This window comes from Salmo salar, chromosome 15 (genome assembly GCF_965601325.2).
Source record: "Salmo salar chromosome 15, fSalSal1, whole genome shotgun sequence".
NCBI classification, from domain to species: Eukaryota; Metazoa; Chordata; class Actinopteri; order Salmoniformes; family Salmonidae; genus Salmo; species Salmo salar.
The window spans coordinates 81,059,178-81,082,438 of NC_138305.1; the positions used below are offsets into that span (position 1 = coordinate 81,059,178).

The window sequence follows — 23,261 nt, forward strand, 5'->3', positions numbered from 1 at the left end:
GATGAACTGATGCATACTTTCAGCTGTTCCATCATTGCAGTAAGGCTTACGGTTGGTTATGTTCTGAGCTTCCTTACTGTATTATTTGTTGTGCTATAAGTAATAATCATATCATTGACCACATCACCTCCTCATCATTTAGTATTCCAATAGTCAAGTGTTTAGTATCTTAAATACAATTTCAAAGCTATTTATGTATCTGAGAGTATTTCTCTATTGTTTTTTTAAACATAATTTACTTGTCTGATACAATCCAGCTTCAAGGACTTCATCAGCAAATCCAATACACTATGTGCAAACATTTATGCAAAACAGAATGTTAGTATGATGAATAAATCATGGGCAACTATTGACATGCACATTTGCGCCAGCCTTGAGCCTGGAGTCATTGAGGAATGACTACTGATTCACCTATTCCCAAAGCAGCTCAGCTTCACAATATTCTCTGCCTCTCTTTCCTCCAGGAACTTCTCAGTGATTTTTCAGCCACTCTCACGTTTAGACGTGCACCTGAAGCCAAAGAGGCTAGCTACTAACATACTGAGGCACTGTGTCAAAAAGATTGCGCGTCTGTTCTTGCTCACTCTCTATTTCTCACTGTCTCTATCTCTCTCTCCCCTCTCTCTCTCTCACTCTTTCTGTTTCTCTCTCTCACTTTCCAGTTTCTTCTTGCCCTGGTTGGTTCACGTCAACGGCAGATATTTAATTTGGCTTTGGATTATTCTGACACATCGGCAGCACAGGATTCAGGTATGGATAGATCCAGTTTCGCGACAATTTGGCAACAAGAGATGGGAAAGAAATTATGATCTGAAACAGAAATTGTTAGTCAAGGGTGTTGTCTACTGAGTGCCATGTGTTGTGAATGTTATTTCTCCGTTTTAGGGGATGTGAGATATTTCATTAGCTGTTGTACTTTTGACAAGAAGAGCTGATAAGGATAAATATTTCAAATTCCATCTGAATTGAATTGCTATTCTGGTCTGTTGGTATAATGAGGAATAATGTGATATAGCAATAAACGTATAATACAGTTGTGATCAAAATAGAATAGTTAATTACAAGATCCATGGAGAGTTTAGATGTTAAAATTGTGTGTGATTTATGCCAGTTTTGAGGTCTGGGTAGACTAGTTGAACAGAGAGAAGGAAGAAAAACTATGGCTGAGTATGTTTGTCACAGAATTAGTGAGGTGGGCAGTAAAGGTCAACAGGTCAATTCACTAGCAGTCTTTAATACTCTCTCTCTCCCTATCCCTCTCTAGTATTGGGGAAGCTACTCTGAAAAGATAGTTTACCAAGCTACCAATTACTTCACACTGACAGAAGTTAAGCTACACTAGAGCTACCCCTACGAAAAATATAGTTTACTTAACTAAAGTTACTGTGAAAAAAGTAGTTCACTACATCCAAACTAATTTGTGAAAAATTATCATATGTAAATCTGAAATGTCATAGACCAGGGTTCCCCAACTGGCGGCCCGCGGGTAATTTTATTTGGGCCCCCCAAGTAAAAAAAAAAGACAGGGTAAGCAGGTCCAGAGGGGAATCCAAAGGAGTAGTAGAGTGGGGAATCCAGGACAGAGTAGCAGAATGACGAGACGTGGGACTGGAGACAGGGACCAGAGTCAGAGTGAGCAGAACTGTAGCGGAGAGGAAAACAGGTACAACAGGATAACTGGATCTGAATAGTAACAAACGGCTAGCAACATAGACTGACTGAGCAGAGATTACGATCTGGCAGCGTGGAAGTGGAAGGGCTGAGTATTAGTATTAGAGGTCTTGATTATGGAACAGGTTGCAGCTAGTGGAGATCTGCTCTGACTCCAGCACACCTGTCTCCACCCCCCCCCCCCCACACACACATACACACACACACACACACACACACACACACACACACACACACACACACACACACACACACACACACACACAGAGAGAGAGAGGGAAAGTGCACTGGGGAGGCGGCAGATCAAGGCGACACAGGATGAGCAGTAGAGGGCGTTGCAGGAGCAGATGTGACAAAATTATAACGTTTTAGTCAATTATTATATCGGTTTGGGCTTCTTGCGGTCAATTTGCGGTCTACAAATTATTAGTAATTATGTTCCAGCCCACTCAGGCAAAAATCGGCCTTTGGCTGAATCTAGTTGATGATCCCTGTCATAGACTATAAATTGCAAGAACAGATCACTTTAGCCTATTAAACCCGAAACCAATATTTCAAGTGACCATTAGGCAGGTTTGATGCTGGAAATGATTGGCTCCTTCAGCCAAAAAAAGTAGTGTGTACTTCCAGTAGTTACTGTAGCTACAACACTACATGGCAAAAAAAAAGTTATACTGAAAAGACTACCTAGATTCGAATTTAGTTCAGCTACCACCAAGCTAATGCAAAATATAGTTACATGTAGTTCACTACTCTCTCTCTCTCTCTCTCTCTCTCTCTCTCTCTCTCTCTCTCTCTCTCTCTCTCTCTCTCTCTCTCTCTCTCTCTCTCTCTCTCTCTCTCTCTCTCTCTCTCTCTCTCTCTCTCTCTCTCTCTCTCTCTCTCTCTCTCTCTCTCTCTCTCTCTCTCTCTCTCTCTCTCTCTCTCTCTCTCTCTCTCTCTCTCTCTCTCTCTCAGGTCCGTTTTCACTCTATGAACAGATGTCAGTGGAGTATGGTTGTATGGTATCCTTCTAAACCTCCCAGTCATTCCACACACCACCATGAATGAGTCAGTAGAATCCCCATCATCATCATCATCATCATCACAACCTGTGGACCAGGAACAGTTATTCCCCTGCCCTGCTGCCACAGCTCCTCGCAAACCAGTCCAGCTCCAGGAGAGGTAGAGAGACATCCATGATAATAAACAGTACTGTCATTATATTTATTGAACAGAGTTCCTGACCTTTTGTCCTCTCTGTGGTTCCATACATCCTCAGACGGGGCTCCAATGTGTCCCTGGTGCTGGACGTGAGCAGTCTCAGCCTGGGTGCGGTAGAGCCCTTGTGCTCCATCTCCACCCCCAAAGAGACCCTCCTCCACCTGCTGAGGACCTTAACACGCCCTCTGACCCCCTCTCAGCTGCAGGAGGCATCTGACGAGACCAGCAGGCTGAACTCAGAGTACCAGGTTAATATCTACTGTAACTGTACGTGCAGAGATTGACTGCATGTAGGATCAAGTGGAATGTGTACCCTAAGCCTGTCCATTCTTTCCAACAGAAGATTCCTCCAAACTTTGTCAACCCTGCAGAGCTGGACATTCCAGGACGCGCTTTAAAAGATAGATACAAGACCATACTGCCAAGTGAGTTCCTAAGTCATAAGTGAAGAAATAGTTGATAAATGCTGAAACACGCTGGCACCCAGGCAATGTAAACACTATAATCATGTTAACCAGATCCTGAGACCCGTGTGCGTCTGAGGAACCCTGCAGCAGAGGAAGGGGGTAATACTGAGAGATACATCAATGCAAACTACATAAAGGTTAGAATCATGCATTATTACAACCACCGTCTTTATTTATACATTTTTGACACAACTGTGTCATGCGAACTTAAAGTAAGAGTAATACAAAAGGTGAGGAGAAAGTCAAGAATACACACTGCACAGTGTATGTTAAAACAGCAATCAGCAGTTGAAACTATAACAAAGCGTACTCGCCACAACTGTTTTGCAAAAAAAGCTGAGGGATGGGGCTGGAGAAATGTAACCATTCTCAAATTCATAGACAGAGCTATGGATGCAAGTACTGACCATCCATGAGATAAAAATTATAGTTTTAATCATGTTTTGAGGCTATACAGTGTATGTGTACATTTACTTTGTTTACAAACATTGGAGTAAAACAAGCTTATACTTTGGGTGCTATCTAGAACTTAAAAGGGTTCTTCGGCTGTCCCGATAGGAGAACACTTTGAAGAACCATTTCTGGTGCCAGGTACTGTAGAACACTTTTGGTTCCAGGTAGAACCCTTTTGGGTTCCATGCATAACCTTTTCCTCTGCGAGTTCTACATGGAACCCAAAAGGGTTCTACCTAGAACCAAAAAGGGTTATCCTATGGGGACAGCGGAAGAACCCTTTTGGACCCTTTTTTCTAAGAGTGTACTACAGTTGAACTAAGCTCATGAGGCATTTATAAGTTATATTCTTCAAAAATCAATCCTACATATCTCTCCTTTATCAGTCCAAAAATGGATGCAGCAACTGTAGCTTGCCGTAAAGAGTGATACGGTTGGTTTACGTGGGTGTATCATGTCAACCAAGGAAACCCACAGGAAGTCAAAGTGGAAACGAACGACACAGGCTCAACTCTTGCTGTCTCCCACGCAGGGTTACAACGGTGCACCCAGTGCCTACATCGCCACCCAGGGACCCATGCTCAACACAGTGCATGACTTCTGGGAGATGGTGTGGCAGGAGGGATCCACCACCATTGTCATGATCACCAAGCTAAAGGAGAAGAACGAGGTAACAGGGATATGTCAATTTTATTCCACCTCCAAAGCTTTCATCAATGGTTTCCGTTGACAGACAGTTTAAGTCTACAGTCTACAAAAAGTGTGCCCTGTTTTTCAGAAGTGCGAGCTTTACTGGCCAGAGAAGGACGGCAGCTATGGCAGATTTGAGGTCAGAGTGTCCATTGTGAAAGAATGTGACGGCTACACCATTCGAGATATGATTATACAGGTGAGATAGTAGGTTATTATCATCTGTAAAGTGTGAAGTAATGCCAGTCAAAGCGCTGGGTTAAACCAGTTAAAAAAATTCCGAACTTCTGAAGGAATGATTGAATGAATGAAAGAATGAATGAACCAAATAATTCACTAACAACAATGTGTCTGACAGGTGGGCTCAGAGAACAGGCAGGTGAGACACTACTGGTACTCCACATGGCCAGACCACCAGACCCCAGACTGCACTGGGCCCCTGCTCAGACTGGTGGTGGATGTGGATGAACACAGGCAGTCCATACCCAGCCCAGGACCCACCATCGTCCACTGCAGGTCCCACTAGCACACCCCTTAACACTTATTCTCATTAGCTATCAATATAATAAATGTGAAAAGAACAAACAATGACGTATGATAGAATGTCCTTGAAAAGAAAATAGCCCTAGGCTACTTGAACGGATCTCACTTCCAGAGGATTTATACGTTACGACACCTTAGGGAGGCTCCTTTCACATACCATGTCAGTCAGAATTAGGCTCTGAAATGATTTACGGTGAACGACTTGAATACACTTACTGACGGCAAAGGTGAATGCTATGGAATTCCGTTTGTGTTGTGATATACAGTATAGTGTACATGTGGACTGTGTATTTCTGGCAGATACTGTATCAGAAAGACTGAAGTATAAATACATTGTATGACAGAAGGTTGAATGTTACAGCTCTATTTGACATGATCTCATGGGCTCTGTCTTGCAGTGCAGGGATTGGGAGAACAGGTTGTTTCATCGCCAGCAGCATTGGATGCCTACAGCTGCAACACACTAGTAAGGCTGATGTGCTTGGGATCGTCTGTAAGCTACGCCTCGACAGGTACTAGCCACTACACACTTTGGCCATCCGCCCTGCTTTTGGTAGTAACCTGTTGCCTAGTCACCTTACCCCTATACACGTCTACCTCCATCACTCCACTATCCCTGCACATGTAAATATGGTATTGAATTTTTTTTTTTAAATGTCCTCACTTAATTGCGTATTTCATATTTATTATTCTTATTTCTCGTGTTTTTTCTTTATTTCTAGTAATACACTGTTATTGACTATTGTATTGTTGGGCTTTGAGTTTGCAAGAAAGGCATTTCACTGTACTTGTGCACGTGACACTAAAACTTGAAACTAAAGTGACAAGCACATTTAAACCAAACTCTGTTACTTATCACGTAAACTATCAAGTGAGCACCTTGGTTCAAAAACAGCATTTGATAATTATCTTGAGTTATGAAAAAAATGGTTGTAGTTTGGGGATGCTGCTCCCTCACTCTCTCCGCCTCTGTGTTTTTAGGGGTGGTATGATCCAGACCAGTGAGCAGTACCAGTTCCTGTACCTCACCCTGGCTCAGTACAGTAGGCAGCTGGGGAACACAGACAGTGGCTCAGAGAGCCCTGGCCCTATCCAGACCATTAGAACTACGGGGACATGCAGTGACAGAGAAAGCCCAGCTAAAACTTGATATTTCCGCATGGGGGAATAAGCTCCTGGAACTCTGCTCACACACTGTGGCCATCTCATCCTCTTGACCGTGACATTGATTGTGGCATTTTGATGGGCATGTGATGTGGTACTCACCACACCATGCAGTTAGAATTTTATTGAAAGTCATTCGTAATAATATTGTCCATATTTGTTACCGTGATAATAAAAACAAGCATTATGCATAATGTCCTTGGCTCTAATTAGACCTAATTGCAGTTCACTTGACATTCTGAAGAATACATTCATATAGTAGATAAATACATGTATTATTATTTTATGCTTTTCCAGGTGTACATGGTGATATGTAAAACAGAAAAGAAATACACAAGAGCTACGGTAATGTTCCTTCTCTCCAGCAGAGGACAGGTCTTGTGAAGCCAGAGCCTCATTTGCGCTGAGCACCCTCTTTATCGAGCGTTCCTCTCACTGCCTGATTCTGAAATCCCACTCAATGAGGAAGGACAAACCCTTATTGGAAAATACAGACAGGGAGGGAAGAGGCATAGTAAACAAGGCGGATAACTGAAAAATACCTCAAATAATATAGCCAACACGTGCGCGCAAAACGGATTATTTAGCGAGTATTCATTATAGGCACGCTATTCGTTCTGTATGTAACGTTACTGTGTTGTCAGATAGCGCTAGCTAGGCAACTTGTAACTAACGTTAGCTAGCTGGCTAGCAGGTTCCCTTTCCCAGTAGTAGCAGTGCTATCACAACGCTCCCAAAATGATCGCGTTGATCAACAAGCTCCTTGACTGGTTTAAAGCACTATTTTGGAAGGAGGAGATGGAGTTGACTTTGGTGGGACTACAGTATTCGGGAAAGACAACCTTCGTAAACGTGATTGCGGTACGGTCAATCATTTCTTACTGTCATTTAATCTACGGACGACGTGTCCTTGTTGTTGGAACAGATCGAGATGTCTGCTCGTGCACCACCGATGCAAGCGCTTGCTAGCTCAGCAGTTAGATAACGTTAGCTTCTGTTGTTGTATCCATTTTATATAGTTAGCTACGTCTCGATGACATATTTTAAAGGTCGGCTTTAGCGAGGAAGCTAACGTGTGTGGTTGCTGACATGTACGGGCGGTGATGATGACCCTAGCTCTGTTAGCTTAACGACAGCATGCACATGAGGCATGCAGTAGTGCCACCACACCGTGACCCCATGGAAACGGACAATACTCGCCTATCATCCCCCATCACACACGTGTATGTCCTGACAGTTCACTTGTGCACAGTGCATTCAATCGTATTTCTTAAGTCCCTTTCATGAAATGACTAGGGTCAGTTTTATGAGCGACATGATCATATTTCACAATTTAAGTCCTAGCAATATTACAAACACTATTTGCCAGATGATTTAATATAACTTCATCAGTAACCCACCTCTATTCTTAACCCCTTGCAGTCAGGCCAGTTCAGTGAAGACATGATTCCAACAGTGGGCTTCAACATGAGGAAAATCACCAAGGGAAACGTCACCATTAAGGTCAGTACACTGCCAGGTCAAAGGACAGAGGTCAGGCCACTTAATGGTCATACTTGATTCATCACTTGGTTGCTCCAGCGAGAGGAGAGTTAAGTATTTAGGGGGATCTTGGATGGGCTCTCGGATTGACTGTGACTCACTGAAGCTATTTTATTAATTGTGAAAGGTTTAAAACTGATTAGCTTCACAGTATCAAGGCTGTATTGATGTTTTGATCCCTTGCTTTTCTAGCTGTGGGATATCGGCGGTCAGCCTCGATTCAGGAGTATGTGGGAGCGATACTGCCGAGGAGTCAGTGCCATTGTGTGGGTAACAGCATTGACTCAGTCATGCCTCCTACCCCTTGTGGTGGTGGGGGTGGTCAATTATATTGGTTGCCCGTTTCAAATAAGGATATTTCTTCAAACTTTTGAAACCGTATCATTTTAAAGGTACATGGTTGATGCAGCAGACCCAGAGAAAATTGAGGCCTCTAAGAATGAACTACACAACTTGTTGGACAAGCCCCAGCTCCAGGGTATTCCTGTGAGTACCCCATACAGAGCTTGCTGATCTAATAGCTACAGTAGTAGGCCTAATTGCTTCAATTTCCTCGTTGTGGTCAGTTGGTAGAGCATGGCGTTTGCAATGCAGGATTGTGGGTTCGATTCCTGGGACCACCCATATGTAACATGTATGCACTCATGACTAAGTAGCCTTGGATAAAAGTGTCTGCTAAATGGCCTATATTCATATTACGTTGACTTTGTCCAACTCTCCATATTGTTTCCCCCTCACAGGTTCTTGTCTTGGGGAACAAGAGAGATCTTCCTGGGTCACTTGATGAGAAAGAGCTGATTGAGAGGATGTAAGCACCAAGTGTGTGCGTGTGTGTGTGTGTGGGGGGGGGGGGGGGGGGGGGGGGGGGGTTGAGAATGAGTGATACTCATGACTCTTCTGTGATCCACAGGAACCTCTCAGCCATCCAGGACAGAGAGATCTGCTGTTACTCTATCTCTTGCAAGGAAAAGGACAACATTGGTCAGTATCTGACGACTTTATTACTTGTTATTTCCAGTTTTCTTATTTATTTCATGCCATTTTAAACTTCTGTTATTTTATTTCCAGATATAACACTACAGTGGCTGATCCAGCACTCCAGAACCAAGCGGAGCACTTCATGAGAACCTCATCTTACGGTCACAGCCCTGAGACAGCCCCACAGGCCTGCACAGGTCCCTTACACCCTGTCCTCTATCCTCCCAAGCTTATCCATTCTCCCCCTATTTTCTTTGGATGGCCCTCCCTTGCCAAGACTCCTTGCCTGATTCCACTCTCCTGAAGAGAGCCTGGAAACTTTTTACTTGCACTGTTCATTTTCTTTTTTGTAATATAATCATTATTGTAGTGACATATAACCTCTGATGGATAAAGTGGTACTTAGCTGCCCTGAAAAAGAAAAAAAAGATAATTGTGTTCATATTTCGTAGTTCATCATCTCTGTTGATGTTGAGGTTCATATTCAACTGATCCGGAGACAGGGCGGAGTACTGAACGTAACCTCTGCTCCCAATAGGTAGAAGAGACTGGAGTCTGAACACTGCATCAATTAACAGCCCCAAAGTCAAGTTTAGAACACTGATATCAAATCTCAAACAATATAAGTCTCGGACCATAGTCTTATCACTTCCCAATGACAGTGCCCAACTGAAATGGTACTGTACATGTATGTACCTTTTATGAAGGGGGATCATTACACCATTTGATTCAAATACTTGGAGTGTGTACAAGTATCTCCGTTTCTCATTTTTTAAAGGCTAATTGGTAGGTGTTGTTAAAGAGTACCCTTGATGTAATCTCTATTGTCAATATATATCTATATATACATTTGCGTTATATGTCGTCATCTCTGTCTGTCGCCCTGACACCCTTCTGTTACTTTAGAAACAGCAGACAGGGTTTCTTTAAACTAAGCAACCTGGCCTTTTTACATTTTCAATGGCCATGTCTATGGTCAAGCATTATCTGCAACACATGGGTTATAAACAAAATATATATTTATTGATTTTTGCATATTCTTTCCCCTTTCTTACCATTCATTTATGTAATTATGTAATAGCTCATTTGTACCCAGTAATGTACAGATACTACTTGGCCAGTTTTTGTCTCATCACGAGTCATGAATAACCCATTATAAAATGTAAAATGTGTTCTTCAGTGACTGTTGATAAAGAAGTCCACTAGATAAATTGAGATTCTACAGGTGCCAGCCATATGAACTAACGATGAAGGCTTCTATCTAATTTTGTATAAACTAAACTTACATGTCTATGAATTATTCTGCTTCCTACATTGCCAACATTACCTAAGTCATTTTTGGTTATTGACAACCGCAGCAAAATATCTTTACTTATTTGTTTGCATGCTTGGGCATAAGTATTTGTGGGACCTTTGAGAATGAACTATAAATTGTTATTTTTATGGCAAATAATAGTAAATACTGTATCTGTTTTAACCTGTTTGTACATTATTGTTTCAATTAAGTTGATGAAAGTATCATACACAAACTAAAAACAATGGTGAAAACAACTGTATCCATGGTCTGCAGAATTCATATGGTTATTGTTGCCAAACAATATAGAATCTCACTGTAACTTTGGGTTGTTGGGATGATGGTTGGTGCTTTACATGTAGTGTTGTCTGTTTGTTTCATGTGGGAGAAAGTTTGTGTTTCCGTTGCTCTCATTAAAGGTCCATGCCACGGCACTCGTCACAACCTGAGGAAAAGGTTGTGACGAGGTTGTAATCACTTCAGTCAATGAGGGAAATAGCAGTGACACCGCCAACCTTTACCTCTTACCAAATATAAACTCAGCAAAAAAAGAAACATCCCCTTTTCAGGACCCTGTCTTCCAAAGATAATTCATAAAAATCCAAATAACTTCACAGATCTTCATTGTAAAGGGTTTGAACACTGTTTCCTTGCTCGTTCAATGAAGCATAAACAATTAATGAACATGCACCTGTGGAACGGTCGTTAAGACACTAACAGCTTACAGCAGTTAGGCAGTTAAGGTCAGCTATGAAAACTTAGGACACTAATGAGGCCTTTCTACTGACTTGGAAAAACACCAAAAGAAAGATGCCCAGGGTCCCTGCTCATCTGCGTGAACGTGCCTTAGGCATGCTGCAAGGAGGCAGATGTGGCCAGGGCAATACATTGCAATGTCCGTACTGCCTAAGACAGTGTTCTTCACTGACGACTCGCGGTTTTGTCTCACCAGGGGTGATGGTCAGATTCGCGTTTATTGTCGAAGGAATGAGCATTACACCGAGGCCTGTACTCTGGAGCGGGATTGATTTGGAGGTGGAGGGTCCGTCATGATTTGGGGCGGCGTCGGACTTAGCTTGTTGTCATTGCAGGCAATCTCAACGCTGTGCGTTACAGAGAAGACATCCTCCTCCCTCATGTGGTACCCTTTCTGCAGGCTCATCCTGACATGACCCTCCAGCATGACAATGCCACCAGCCATACTGCTCATTCTGTGCGTGATTTCCTGCAAGACAGGAATGTCAGTGTTCTGCCATGGCCAGCGAAGAGCCCAGATCTCAATCCCATTGTGCACATCTGGGACCTGTTGGATCGGAGGGTGAGGGCTAGGGCCATTCCCCCCAGAAATGACTGGGAACTTGCAGGTGCCTTGGTGGAAGAGTGGGGTAACATCTCACAGCAAGAACTGGCAAATCTGGTGCAGTCCATGAGGAGGAGATGCACTGCAGTACTTAATGCAGCTGGTGGCCACACCAGAGACCGACTTTTGATTTTGACCCCGCCTTTGTTCAGGGACACATTATTCCATTTCTGTTAGTCACGTCTGTGGAACTTGTTCAGTTGTCTCAGTTGTTGAATCTTTTTATGTTCATACAAATATTTACACATGTTAAGTTTGCTGAAAATAAACGCAGTTGACAGTGAGAGGACGTTTCTATTTTTGCTGAGTTTATATGTATGTATGTATGTATGTGTGTGTGTGTGTGTGTGTGTGTGTGTAAAGGATTTCCTCAAGGGAAGATCCAAGCCTACCGACATTAAGCAAATATTGTGAACAGCAGGGGGCAGTAGCTTCCCAGTCGCAGGTCCTTTCTGGGTGATTGAGGGTAGACTAAGGCAGTCAATCCCTCAAAACTATTCTGAACGCATACATGGTCTACATTTGTATGCGTGTGGTTTAAACGACTTCAGATCTGGTTTCCATAGTGTTATAATGAGTATTCTGAGGGACATTTTCTAATGACAGAAGGTTGTGCATTAGAAAGAACGTTTGGCAGGATTCATGGTTAATAACCTCAGGACTGTCACTTTGAGATGATCCCCTTCTGCAGTATTTAGCCTAGCAGCATGGTGAGCAGGCTACTATGTTGCATCATTATATTGTTCTGTCTGTTGCACACAATGCTGCCCTGTGGGAAACTAATACCACTGACTGGCACTTTTACTTTCAAATAATAGATTTTAGAGATCTGTTGTTAGTGTGTATTTTTTCTCTGTATATTTAATTATGCAAAAATTGCCGTTTTAGATTTAGTCAAACGCTGGTATGTAAGAGGGATTTGTAAACTAAACTCTACGCCTAAAACAGCAGGTAGGCTCTAACGTGCTTACACTACACAATTTAGGGGATTTCTTTCTACCCCCACAACACAATCTTTCTCACTCCCTTTCTCAGAACTGATTTTCAACAAGTGTGTGAAGCCTTTGTGTATGGCAAATCTCACCTCAATCCAAATAAGTTGGATTGAGGTGTTTTGCAGGGCTTCCCAATCTCCCAGACCCCAAAGAGGGAGTAATTGTGGGTACCAGAGAGGTGCTATGGAAGTGGTGATCTCAGAATGGCCAGACTAAAGCTGAAAATAAGTTACTCCCCTCTCTACTCTCCTCTGGGTTTAACCGCCATTGGCCATGAATACAAACGAGTTGTGACAAGTTCTGTTTTTGTCTCTCCTTGGCATCACAGCACACTATAATGAGGCTGACCAGGACTTCCTGTCCAGAGAGAACAAGGTGGTCCGGTGGCTATAGAAGCCTGGGGTCCGGAGCGGGCCGGTGTGTGTGTGTGTGGCCGTTCGTGCTCAGGATCTGCGCCAATCTCTCTGATTCAGATCAGTTTGTGTTTCTCGGAAGGGCCAAGGCTCTCTGTCAGGCCTCTGCCATGACAACAGGGGTGAATGGTTCTGAGAGCTCCCCCCCACCCTCGTCAGTATTCCAACAGAACAAAACAAACACTGTTCCCGCATCAGGGGGAGGTGAGGCAGCTCTGTGTTCATAAGTGGGGACATTCAGGGCATATTAGTCTGCGTTCACTGAGCCAACCCAAAGAGGACATGCAGCATGAGAGAGAGACACACTCTCTCTCCTCTCTCACTCTCTCTCCTCTCTCACTCACAGGCACACATACAGAATTGCCTCTCACCATACAAAAAACATTCACATGCAGTCACACATTCACACAGAGTGTCTGAGACAGCCATGAGAGCCATTCACAGTCTGAAAACAATCAAGCACCCTCATATACACCTTTTAAACCTAGACGTTTTGTTACCAACTTTAGCATGCCGCCAACTTCTTTTATATCTGAAAGGTATTGCCGGCAACAAAGCCTGTATGTTTATTTCTGCTAACCGAGCTAGTCATGATTGTGGTAATATGTTTCAAAGTATTGCCAACTCAGTTTAAATGTCCCCTATCATCTTACCTGCTTTGGCACATATTAAATCATGGTCATTTTATTGTTGCTCTCCAACATCAACTTGCCGTTGTCATTATGAAAAAGCATAATCAAAACGGCAGTCTGCATGCAGCAGCCTGGTCAAAATAGCAACGTTACCTGCTCTATTTTTTGCAACGGTTGCAACAGTAAGGTCAAAGTTGAATGTCTCTTTCTCAATTGCCACCTAAGTAATGGCTATGTAAAAGGTGAATGCCGACAAGAAAGAGGTAAGATGGGGCTGTTTGAAAGGGGCTCATATAAACATTGCCCAATTGTTTGTACAGGCAACATACCATAAATCCTATTAAATAAGTATTACAGTATTACAAGCGTGCACACAAATAACACACACTGGCAGTGCCAGAAAATAGGTCCATTTACATTTCTGCACACTTGTCTTTGGTGTTTCACAAATATAATACCAAAGATTTCTCCACTCTTTCTCCACTCTTGCTTAACATTTCATGTTTTCAGTAATCTGACAATACAGGGGAAAACTGAAATAGTTTCATAAAGCATTCAGTCATGTACTTTTCAATCAAATGAGCCAAGATCTCTGCTTTGTACATGTGCATATGATCTGATCTATGTTGATACCTTCTATCCTATTTCTGCTTGTGATGCCAGCTCGCTATGTCATCATGTACATTCAACTTTTCATCCTGGAAGGACTCATTCTATTTATTCACCTGTTGTAGTGCTTCATAAACCATCCCTCTCCCTCAGTCCTTGTATATTAGTGGACTGGCATTGGATGTTGTGGCAGGGGCTGTCTGTTGATTTGTGTTGGTGGCTTCATTAAGGAAACAGAGAGGGGACTGTTAACTGTGCAGTCATTAGTGGCCAGGGGAGCTGAAGAGCTCCGTGCTCACTGCTAATGAGGCTCCAGCACCCTCTCTCTCTCTCTCTCTCTCTCTCTCTCTCTCTCTCTCTCTCTCTCTCTCTCTCTCACACACACAGTCATCTGCCCAGGCTCCAAGACCCAGAGAGAGAAACTCTAAAGAGGTCAACCCCCCCCAAAAATACCCTCCTCTGTCTAACCCCTTCAATCAGTGCATATTTTTAGGAACCAGACTGTCTCTGTAGATTCCCACTGACTTCTAAGTCAATCACCATTGGTTATTGGTAGGCCCTATTGGCTTACAAGTGATCTTTTGATATGTTTTCCAATCAGGTTTTCTTGAGTTTCATTGTGGCCGTGATCTCTGATTGAACCTAGCCCATCCATCAGAAAATGATCATGTCACTAAGCCCTTGTCCATCTCCATTTTTTTTTAAAAGTGAAATAAAACAAACTAGAAACATTTCTATATCATGTATTTTCTTTCTAACCTTCACCACAACATGAGAGAACATGCAGCAGCACCCCATGTTGATTTGGACAGTTAAATGCCCTGTTTCCAGGGGAACCAGGCAGGGTGAGAAAATCGAGGAAAGCTTGCCCGGCTTTGGCCAGTCTGCAATACACGTGAATTTTGGGATGGTAACCTGGCAACTCAACTGTAGTAACAGGGCATTGATATTCAGAGTGTAGGGTTCCATCGGCCCCTGGAGAACAAGGATACCCTTATGAGAGCAGCTCTGCTGCTGTCCAAAGCCTGAATCAGTGAGAGGAAAAATATGCTCCAGCTCAGGGGGAGGACCCCATTATTGAGTTTCAGAGGGTCAATGGGATGCTCAGTCAAGCACTAATCACCCAACATCCCTCTAGGAGAAAAATGACAAGCGCTGATAAATGATAAACCTTTATTGGATAAATTAACAACACTACATCCGGCGAATTTACATCTCAGACTTCTCTCTTGACCTTCTTATAACCGGTTGATAACCTTGACCTCTGTACAGCGACTTTTCATGATTATCTCGTCAAATATTTATTATTCACAGCACGTTGATGGAAATTAATATGTCTTAACCATCCCTCTTGATTATTAATAAAACTCAAAGTAATAATGCATACAATGACACGGGATGGCTAAAGATGAAGTAGCTCCATCGGGGGTGGGGGGGCATGAATAAAATTCTATGGCAAACTTGTCTGTGTTGGCTAGTGAGCGAACACACATTGTTTAACAGATATGTAAATAGGCTGTGACATCAAAAATAATTATCTCAGTGCCCCACACTCTGAGGCTCCAAGGGAATGTTAGTTAGTCAAACCTATCATAATAATCTAACATAATACGCAGTTTATCTTGATCTAATAATCCATAGGATGAAAACATTGGGGTGACACTTCTACAAAAAATATTAAATGGAGCTCTTCTCCTAATCTGCACTTAGTCAGTCTTAACTTCCTGTAAAACGAACCACCTTAAAACTGGATGGGGTGTGGTCTCTATTTGGAGAGAACATCAAAAGGAGAGACATTACAGACTTTAAAGTTACAGAGAAGGCGGCACTGACAATGGTCCCAGTCCTCTTACTAATATCACTGAAAACAAAGGCGTGTCCATGGAGAGATCCAGCATCTGATCCCTGTGTGGTGGGACTGGGGAGGAAAGGGGGGTGAGGTTGAGGTTGGAATGTCCACTGCTGAAAGGTGAGTTGTTTTGTTACCACATCTAATTAGGTTAGGTGATAGGATGGAAAGAAAAGGCAGGCAGGAGAAGTCAGATCAGCTGGACCCGCTGATTGACAGGATGGTGGAGCTGTCCTTGGCTTTGTCAAAGAAGATGGTGGAGGTGCTCTTGAGTTTGGCCTCAGTGCCAGGGGAAGAGGAACTGCTGGGTTGGCACTCCTCACAGCAGCAGCAGCAGCAGTCCATGAAGGCCTGGCCCAGGGACTTACAGAGGCACAACAGCAGCACCGGCGTCACTGACGACTTGAAGAACAAGAAGAACTGGTTGATGAGGGCCAGCAGGGTGGCGGTGTTGTCAGAGATGGGCATGGCGGTGTAGGCCAGAACGATGTTGCACACGTTCTCCGGTAGGGCGCAGATGCCGTAGACCACGGCCAGGGCCATCACGGTGCAGTTGAGCTGGCGCTCCACCTGTTGGTTGTGTTGTATCTTCTGCTTCTTGGAGGGGGAGCGCTCCTCCAGACGCTCAGGGATGCTGTCATGGGACACGTGGCAGGTGGCCAGCTGGCACAGCAGGGTGAAGACCACGGGCAGGCAGAAGTAGCAGCCAAAGTACCACCACATGCGGCACTCGTGGTAGTTGATGACCAGGGCGTAGATGGACTCGGGAAGGTTGGAGGTGGGGTTCATGGTGCAGGAGTCCATCAAGGCCCCTGTGGCTGGAGACACGGCCTGACTGAGCTGCCATAGGAGCAGCTCTGGGGCAGCCAACACCATGGAACCAACCCAGATGACCAGCAGCTTGGCCAGGACGGACTGACAGCGCTCCACCCGACGGGTCTTGGGCTGGGAGCTAGTGGTAGCATTAAAGCGGTCGATACCCAGGGCACACAGGCTGAAGGAAGTCACCCCTAGGGAAGTCACCTAGAGGGATAAATGGAGTTAAACTTGTTAGCTATGCTAGAATTTTCATGGTGTGCAGATGCTTCTTTTGTATGACAGTTATGATCTTTTGACCTACAAATGTGGGTGGAATGAGGGAAACGTTTTCACACCTTGCACACACCATTTATTAACACAGCATGGTTTTATAGCAGAATGTCACTGGAACTAGAAATATCCCATTAAAACTATGAACCCACCACTCACAAATGACCCGTCTGAGAGAACAGATCAAAGGGAGGATCACTGGCCATTTCAATTAGACAACAGTTTCAATATGGAAGCAGTCTTTCCAACCTGTTACATTAGCTGTAGAGATATAAAATTAGGAGTTTAAATTGTAGTTTGACAAGATAAAATTGTACACAAAATGCATGGCTTACATACAACTATGTAATTTGTTGTTAATTAGCAAACAATAATCAGTTAATAAACTTTGGATTACCATAAAATTGTACTATAAATATTAGATTGGTAAAAGTTTTAAACATTTACAACATTTTACATTTCAAAATACTATGTGGCCCATAAACATAATTCAACCCATATGTTTATTTTACTGGCTGATTTGCAACAATGTCATAAATCAGAGTAAATATCTCATAATGACATAGTCAAAAGCAGAAAATAAATGGAGGGTTGTTTTAGGCAACAGCAGGTACTAAACTTGTCCTTGGGGACTCAGAATCATAGCCATGTTCATGAATTATTTTCATACAAGGCCACAGTGATTCCACCATGGCGGGAGGGGTGAGGGGTGTGGGGTGTGATGATGGTGGGGGTGGGGGGGGGGGGGCTAAGGGAATCAAACCCACCTCCATATATGGTACCACTCTGCATGAGATGTCCCCCAACAGCCTCTTATTGGTGAGCTCATTGAAGACCACCACAGGTAAACAGAAGCAGAGCACCAGGAAATCCCAGAAAGCCAAGCTAGCCAGGATGTAGTTCCAGGCACTCCTCATGTAGTAGTTGTGCCAGACGATGCACATCACAGCCAGGTTCCCTATAATCCCCACAGCGAACACCACCAGAGACAGGAACATGACAGCGTAGGCAGTGTAGGAGCTGTCAGTCACTGGGTACAGAGGGTTGTGGATGTGGGTGATGCCCCGCTTTGTGGTGCTGATATTGCCCTGGTCCCCATCTGTGTTAGCCCCAGTGGCTCCAGTGTCTAGGGTTGAGTTAGAGAACTGGGTGGCTCTGGGTGTGGTGAAGAATTCATTCTCGTAAGACTGTGAGAAGGTAGACTGAGGTTCACCTGCGTCTGTGTCCATGATCTCTGCGCCCCGCGGCGCTCTCTTGTGCTGCTTGTCAAATTGCAGTTGTTTTACATCCTCATCACCATAACCATGGCTTTGAATGACTTGAATGTCGAGATTTGACATATCCTTTTCAACAGATGCACTGTTTGTCTGTGGAACATTTTTTGCATCGGAAGCCCACACAGTCAATAGTATCACCAATGAAATAAAGGGAATCATCGTGAGATGAGTAGCCTGAAAAGTAGATTTTCTTTAAATTCCAAAACTTGCCAACTTTGATCACTGCAGGAGACGTGGTAAAAATGAGGCCCCTCAGCAGAAGTTAATTTAGGAGAAGAGAAGAAGGTGCCAATCCGTGGTGAGATGCTGAAGCTTGGGGAACTCTCTCTCTGCGTCCTGTGGCTGCAGTCCTATAGGAGCATCTGTGAGTCTGTTAACAAGTACACTGCCTGCTCAGACATGGGTAGCTGGTCCCTTTGGAAAGGGAAAGACAAGTCGAACCCCATCTGTTTTTCTCTGTGGACCCCCAAAAGTGCCCTCTGCTGGTCAAAATACTTGGACATATCAGTTGCAGTTTCATGTTTTTCATGTAGGGGGCAGTATCTACATAAAAAGTACATCAATCACCAATCCCTATCTGTTCCCATTCATTTCAATATCACTTTGTGGTGGAATCCCTCAGAGAATAAAATGTCATGCAAACAAAGACACTGGCACAACATCAATAAGGACAAATGCAGAACGTTTTATTGGATGTGTTGTATCTATATAACCAGATCTGTTGTGTTATCCAAAGGTGCCGTATATTTTGGTAGTATAGGAAGTGTGTCCTGTTCCAAAATCCACATGAACAGTCCAGCTCCCCCTACTATACCTACAACAGTATCAACAGGAAATGCTAACCCTAACCCATAGGAAAGGTGGAGATATTTACTTAATCTACAATCAATTGGAATGTGGGTTAGGGGTTAAAATTAGGGTTAGGGGTTAATGTTAGGGTTAGAGGTTAATGTTATGGTTAGGGTCAGAGATGCTGTATATAATGATGAGATGGTCTTGTGCCCGCCCTAACAATGGGAGGCGTTGTCCCAAAGGCGGAAAGACAGGCCACTTGGTCTTGGTCTGCTTGGTCTGCTTAATAACCAGACCAATATAAGCAGACCAGGCAGGGATTTATTTTTACATTTTCGTCTGGACAGATTTTGACGGGGATAGACCCTCTAGCTTCACCTCTTCCTCTCTGTTAGGGGAAGGGTTAGCTAACATGCTAAGTAGTTGCAATGTAGCTAAAAAGTAGTAAGTAGTTGCAAAGTAGCTAATTAGCTAAAATGCTAAAATTGTCCATGATGTGATTCAAACACGCAACCTTTGGGCTGTTAGACATTAAACGTTATATGCCCACCCATCCTTCCCGGAACCTTCTGTCTTATGTGACATTAGCAAAAGTAACACATCATACTAATTGGAGGGACATTCATTTACATTTACTATGTTACATCTACTATGTTACATCTTTGAGGACAGGCTGCACATTCCCACTGCCCTCAATGCTTGAATTATTTTTAAATACTTGAAGCAGGATGGTCATTCCCTGTTTGTGAAGAGGGAGGTGATGGGATGAGTCTTTATCTCTCTGTAAATACATAGGTGAACAGGTTCCACAGTAAAGGTGACTTCCTAAGACTCAGATACTGTATGTTTGTAGTGTCCTTTGAAGCGGAGAGCATATTTTACAGTCAAAAAAGTACAAACACTATTCATGAAGCGGGGTCTGGAACTCACTGTGAAGGCCAAAATGTTACCTAGTAGGCTATAATTGTCTCTTCTGTTCCAAATTGACAAAAATATGTTGGTATTTTCACTCTTACACCTGTGTTGGCCGATATATTTTATAATGTAGTTTCTCTTGTACCTATATATGGTGGTCATTGGCTGCGGATGCAGGGGCAAGACTGAGGCTTTTTCATGGGTCATCTGTGGCAAGGACCCCAGAGAGGCTAAGTTTTGGGGTCAGACTGAAATGCGTAATGCTATGCCCTAATGAGGCAGTCGGCGTGTCTCCCCAGCAGGAGAGGCCTTTTATGGTTGCTGTGCCAATAGAGAACGAAGAACGTGGTCACTGCAGGGCAGACATATCTATGCACAAGAAAAATCTAAAAAAATAACTGTTCATCTTTTGATATAAAGAGACGGCCTGGCTTAACTGTGCTATGTAAAATAAACTTACCAAAATGCAATGGATTTAAAACGTATTACATATCAAAATTCTGAATCTGTAGCACTGATGAACAGGGTTCAAGTCAGTTACATACATAAACACAGTCTAGTTTATTTGGTTTTGTTTCATAGTCAAAGCCCTCATACATCTATAGCTTTGAATGCAGTGCATCAAACCACAATAGCAAAAGTTAACTCCCAGGTGTAATAATAATGACATTGTGTAGAAAACAATGGGTCTGACCTTTGAGTGACCCAAACATTCCCAAGTCGCTGACTTCAGGTGAACAATCAGCTAGTTCCTTCCTTTTCTAACATTGGTTGTTTTAACAGTCAACTGCCCCCCTGCAACCTCTCTCTCTCTCTCTCTCTCTGTCTCATTAGCTGATGAAATAGACGAGGGTCTCCTTGAGAGACACTAAATCTCAGAAGTATCTAATGACTATTTGATATGGCTGAAACTATTACAATCGCTTTCTGTGCTGACTGAGTAAACATGAGTGAAGCCTAGAGCGAAGCCTAAATCAAATCTCTTTCGATCTCTCAACTGATCATGGAGCATTTCAAAGCAGATTCAGATACTAGAGCAAGGAAGATAATAATCCTTGCAGCATGCTACTTAATCTTGGGGGAACTATCAAAACCTTTGTTGCACTTAGTTTGAATGGAGTGGATCGTAATGGTGCATTTGGTTACAAGAAAGTGGATGTTACATGCTTGATGAAGCTTAAAGTGTCTGTGTGTTACTTGTAAAGGAGAAGGTGGGGTCTCTCCAACCATCACTGGAGGTAGCCTACTAAAGTAGGTATTAATCACAATGAGAGTGAGACAGAATGTTCCCCAGGTCCGGTGGACCTCTATGGGCCTCACACTCCTCCATTGGGCCTTTCTCTCCATCACTATGGAGACAAGACTGAGGAACCTTGAAATGCAAATGGTCACCATGGACACATTCACATGGGCCAAGGAATATAATCAAATTCGCTGCCTGGTGTACAGGTATGGCCCGGCCGGGGACATGAATGTTAAGGGAGTTAAAGGCAGTCAGTCAGTCAGTTACAATGACCTTTCAATGCCAGCGCTAACCAGAGGAATCATGGAGAAAATAGAGGGTCTTCTGGCTGTCATTACAGTTTGGAAAATGTTCCTGGTCAAGAAAGCAAATCAAAAGGATCCCACATTTTTGTGACATGGCCTAACTGCCATATGAAATCAATATTTCATGAAAAATTGAAAAGGAAAGAACTGCATGTTTATAAAGTTGTATTTTTGGGAATACTGCAAGAAAGTACTTTAGATAAGGTTGGGAAACTATTGTTGTGATAAGTTATAACTGGCACATTGTTAGAAATGTCATTTTCTCAAACACTGACCTTTTGAATGGCCAGATGAGATCTCAACCGATTAGAGCTTCCCTCTAGAAAACCATGAAAGAGAGGCTATATTTGGATTGAATAGGCCTACATATTGTGGTGTGTAAGGAAAGCAACAAGACGTCTCTTACAATAGCTTGGCTCAGCCTCAGACTGTATCACGCCTTGACTGCGACAGGAAGTCCAGGCTGAAGGCTGAGCATGATTTGCCAGTCACTACATGAGTTGTCAACAATCAACACAAGCCCAGAGGTTGTAACGTGTTTGCTACATCAGCCTAAATGCTGTTCAATACTTTATCATGCTTTTACTAAAGCAAACTATGAAGATGTAGTAACCGAGAACCCTAGACGGTAAAGTATGGTAAGAAAGTGACATCTGGAATAGTAAACATCCAGCAGAGCATGGCAATAGGTTGAGATTCAGATTAAATTACAGGATCCTTTTAAATAATTCCAGTTAAACAGGATTAGTCACCATAGGCTGTATAAAAGAGAAAAGAAAAGGGAAATGTCTGAATCTCACTACATCACTCTCTCATAGACAGTAGCCTAGTACATCAGTGATCTTTTGATCTTAAATGGATACTTCAGGATTGAAGCCCTGTATCTTTTTTCTCTGAGTCAGATGCTAAATAGCATTAGCGCTGTTGCTAAATAGTGTTAGCACAATGACTGGAAGTCTATGGTAACTGCTAGCATACCTCCAGTCATGTGCTAATGCTAGTTTTGTGCTGCTACCATGTTGTGCTGCTGCCATGTTGTGTTTCTATCATGTTGTTGTCATGTTGCGTTGCTACCATGCAGTGTTGTCATGTTTTGCTGCCTTGCTATGTTGTTGTGTTAGGTATTTATTTGTGTAGTGTTGTGTTGTCTCTCTTGTCTTGATGTGTGTTTTGTCCAATATTGTTATTAAATGTTTTTATTTTAAATCCCAGCTCCCGTACTCCCAGGGGGCCTTTTGCCTTTTGGTAGGCTGTCATTGTAAATGAGAATTTGTTCTTAACTGACTTGCCAAGAAACTTAACTGACTTGCCATAAAGGTTAAATAAAATAAAAATAAAAAAGTTAGTGGTGGCTTGTGAAACTACCTCTTAATAACATTTCTTCATACTGGATGCAGTGACATACAAATGGGATCCATGAGTTCATCTGACTGGGGAAGCAGATAAAGGGCTTTATACTTCATTGCTGTTCATAGGAAACTCAATCAACTAAATGTCAAATATATCTTATAATTCTGGTTTATTCTTTTATATGGTTTAAATGATGGTTTATTGACAGCATTTCAATCATTTGCCTGATACTGGCTCTATATGAGCACGTAGGCCTAATCATGTTCACTGAATAAAAACGTAAATGTTGACTCTGACACCCTTGCACCCTACATCATTTTACCAATTCTCAGTGCATTATTGTATGTAGGAAAGAGAGGGTATGAAGGGGTGTGTGGATCTTTCTCGTGTTCTTTCTAATCTACACTGTCAGAACAGGCTACCGCGG

At 43.0% G+C, this 23,261-nt stretch overlaps 3 protein-coding genes across 3 annotated transcripts; 2 read left to right on the plus strand and 1 right to left on the minus strand.

Moving 5' to 3' along the window:
- Positions 1-586: 586 nt before the first annotated feature.
- Positions 587-6,385, plus strand: LOC106572094 (tyrosine-protein phosphatase non-receptor type 7-like). Its single transcript, XM_014145921.3, has 10 exons — positions 587-750; positions 2,629-2,835; positions 2,933-3,122; positions 3,215-3,299; positions 3,393-3,478; positions 4,327-4,464; positions 4,573-4,683; positions 4,843-5,000; positions 5,426-5,539; positions 6,009-6,385. Exons 2-10 carry the CDS (start codon positions 2,714-2,716, stop codon positions 6,175-6,177), a joined length of 1,173 nt encoding a protein of 390 aa, XP_014001396.2. The 5' UTR covers positions 587-750; positions 2,629-2,713; the 3' UTR covers positions 6,178-6,385.
- A 268-nt stretch (positions 6,386-6,653) lies between these two features.
- arl8a (ADP-ribosylation factor-like 8A) lies at positions 6,654-9,125 on the plus strand. Its single transcript, NM_001140936.1, is given in 7 exon segments — positions 6,654-7,052; positions 7,614-7,694; positions 7,926-7,999; positions 8,126-8,219; positions 8,474-8,541; positions 8,644-8,714; positions 8,802-9,125. Coding segments are annotated over 7 exon segments (567 nt in total). The 5' UTR covers positions 6,654-6,929; the 3' UTR covers positions 8,858-9,125.
- A 6,048-nt stretch (positions 9,126-15,173) lies between these two features.
- Positions 15,174-18,596, minus strand: etbr2 (Endothelin B receptor-like protein 2). The gene is made up of 2 exons (NM_001140030.1): positions 17,720-18,596; positions 15,174-16,886 (listed from the first exon to the last, which is right to left on the minus strand). Exons 1-2 carry the CDS (start codon positions 18,386-18,388, stop codon positions 16,059-16,061), a joined length of 1,497 nt encoding a protein of 498 aa, NP_001133502.1. The 5' UTR covers positions 18,389-18,596; the 3' UTR covers positions 15,174-16,058.
- Between the last annotated feature and the right edge of the window lie 4,665 nt (positions 18,597-23,261).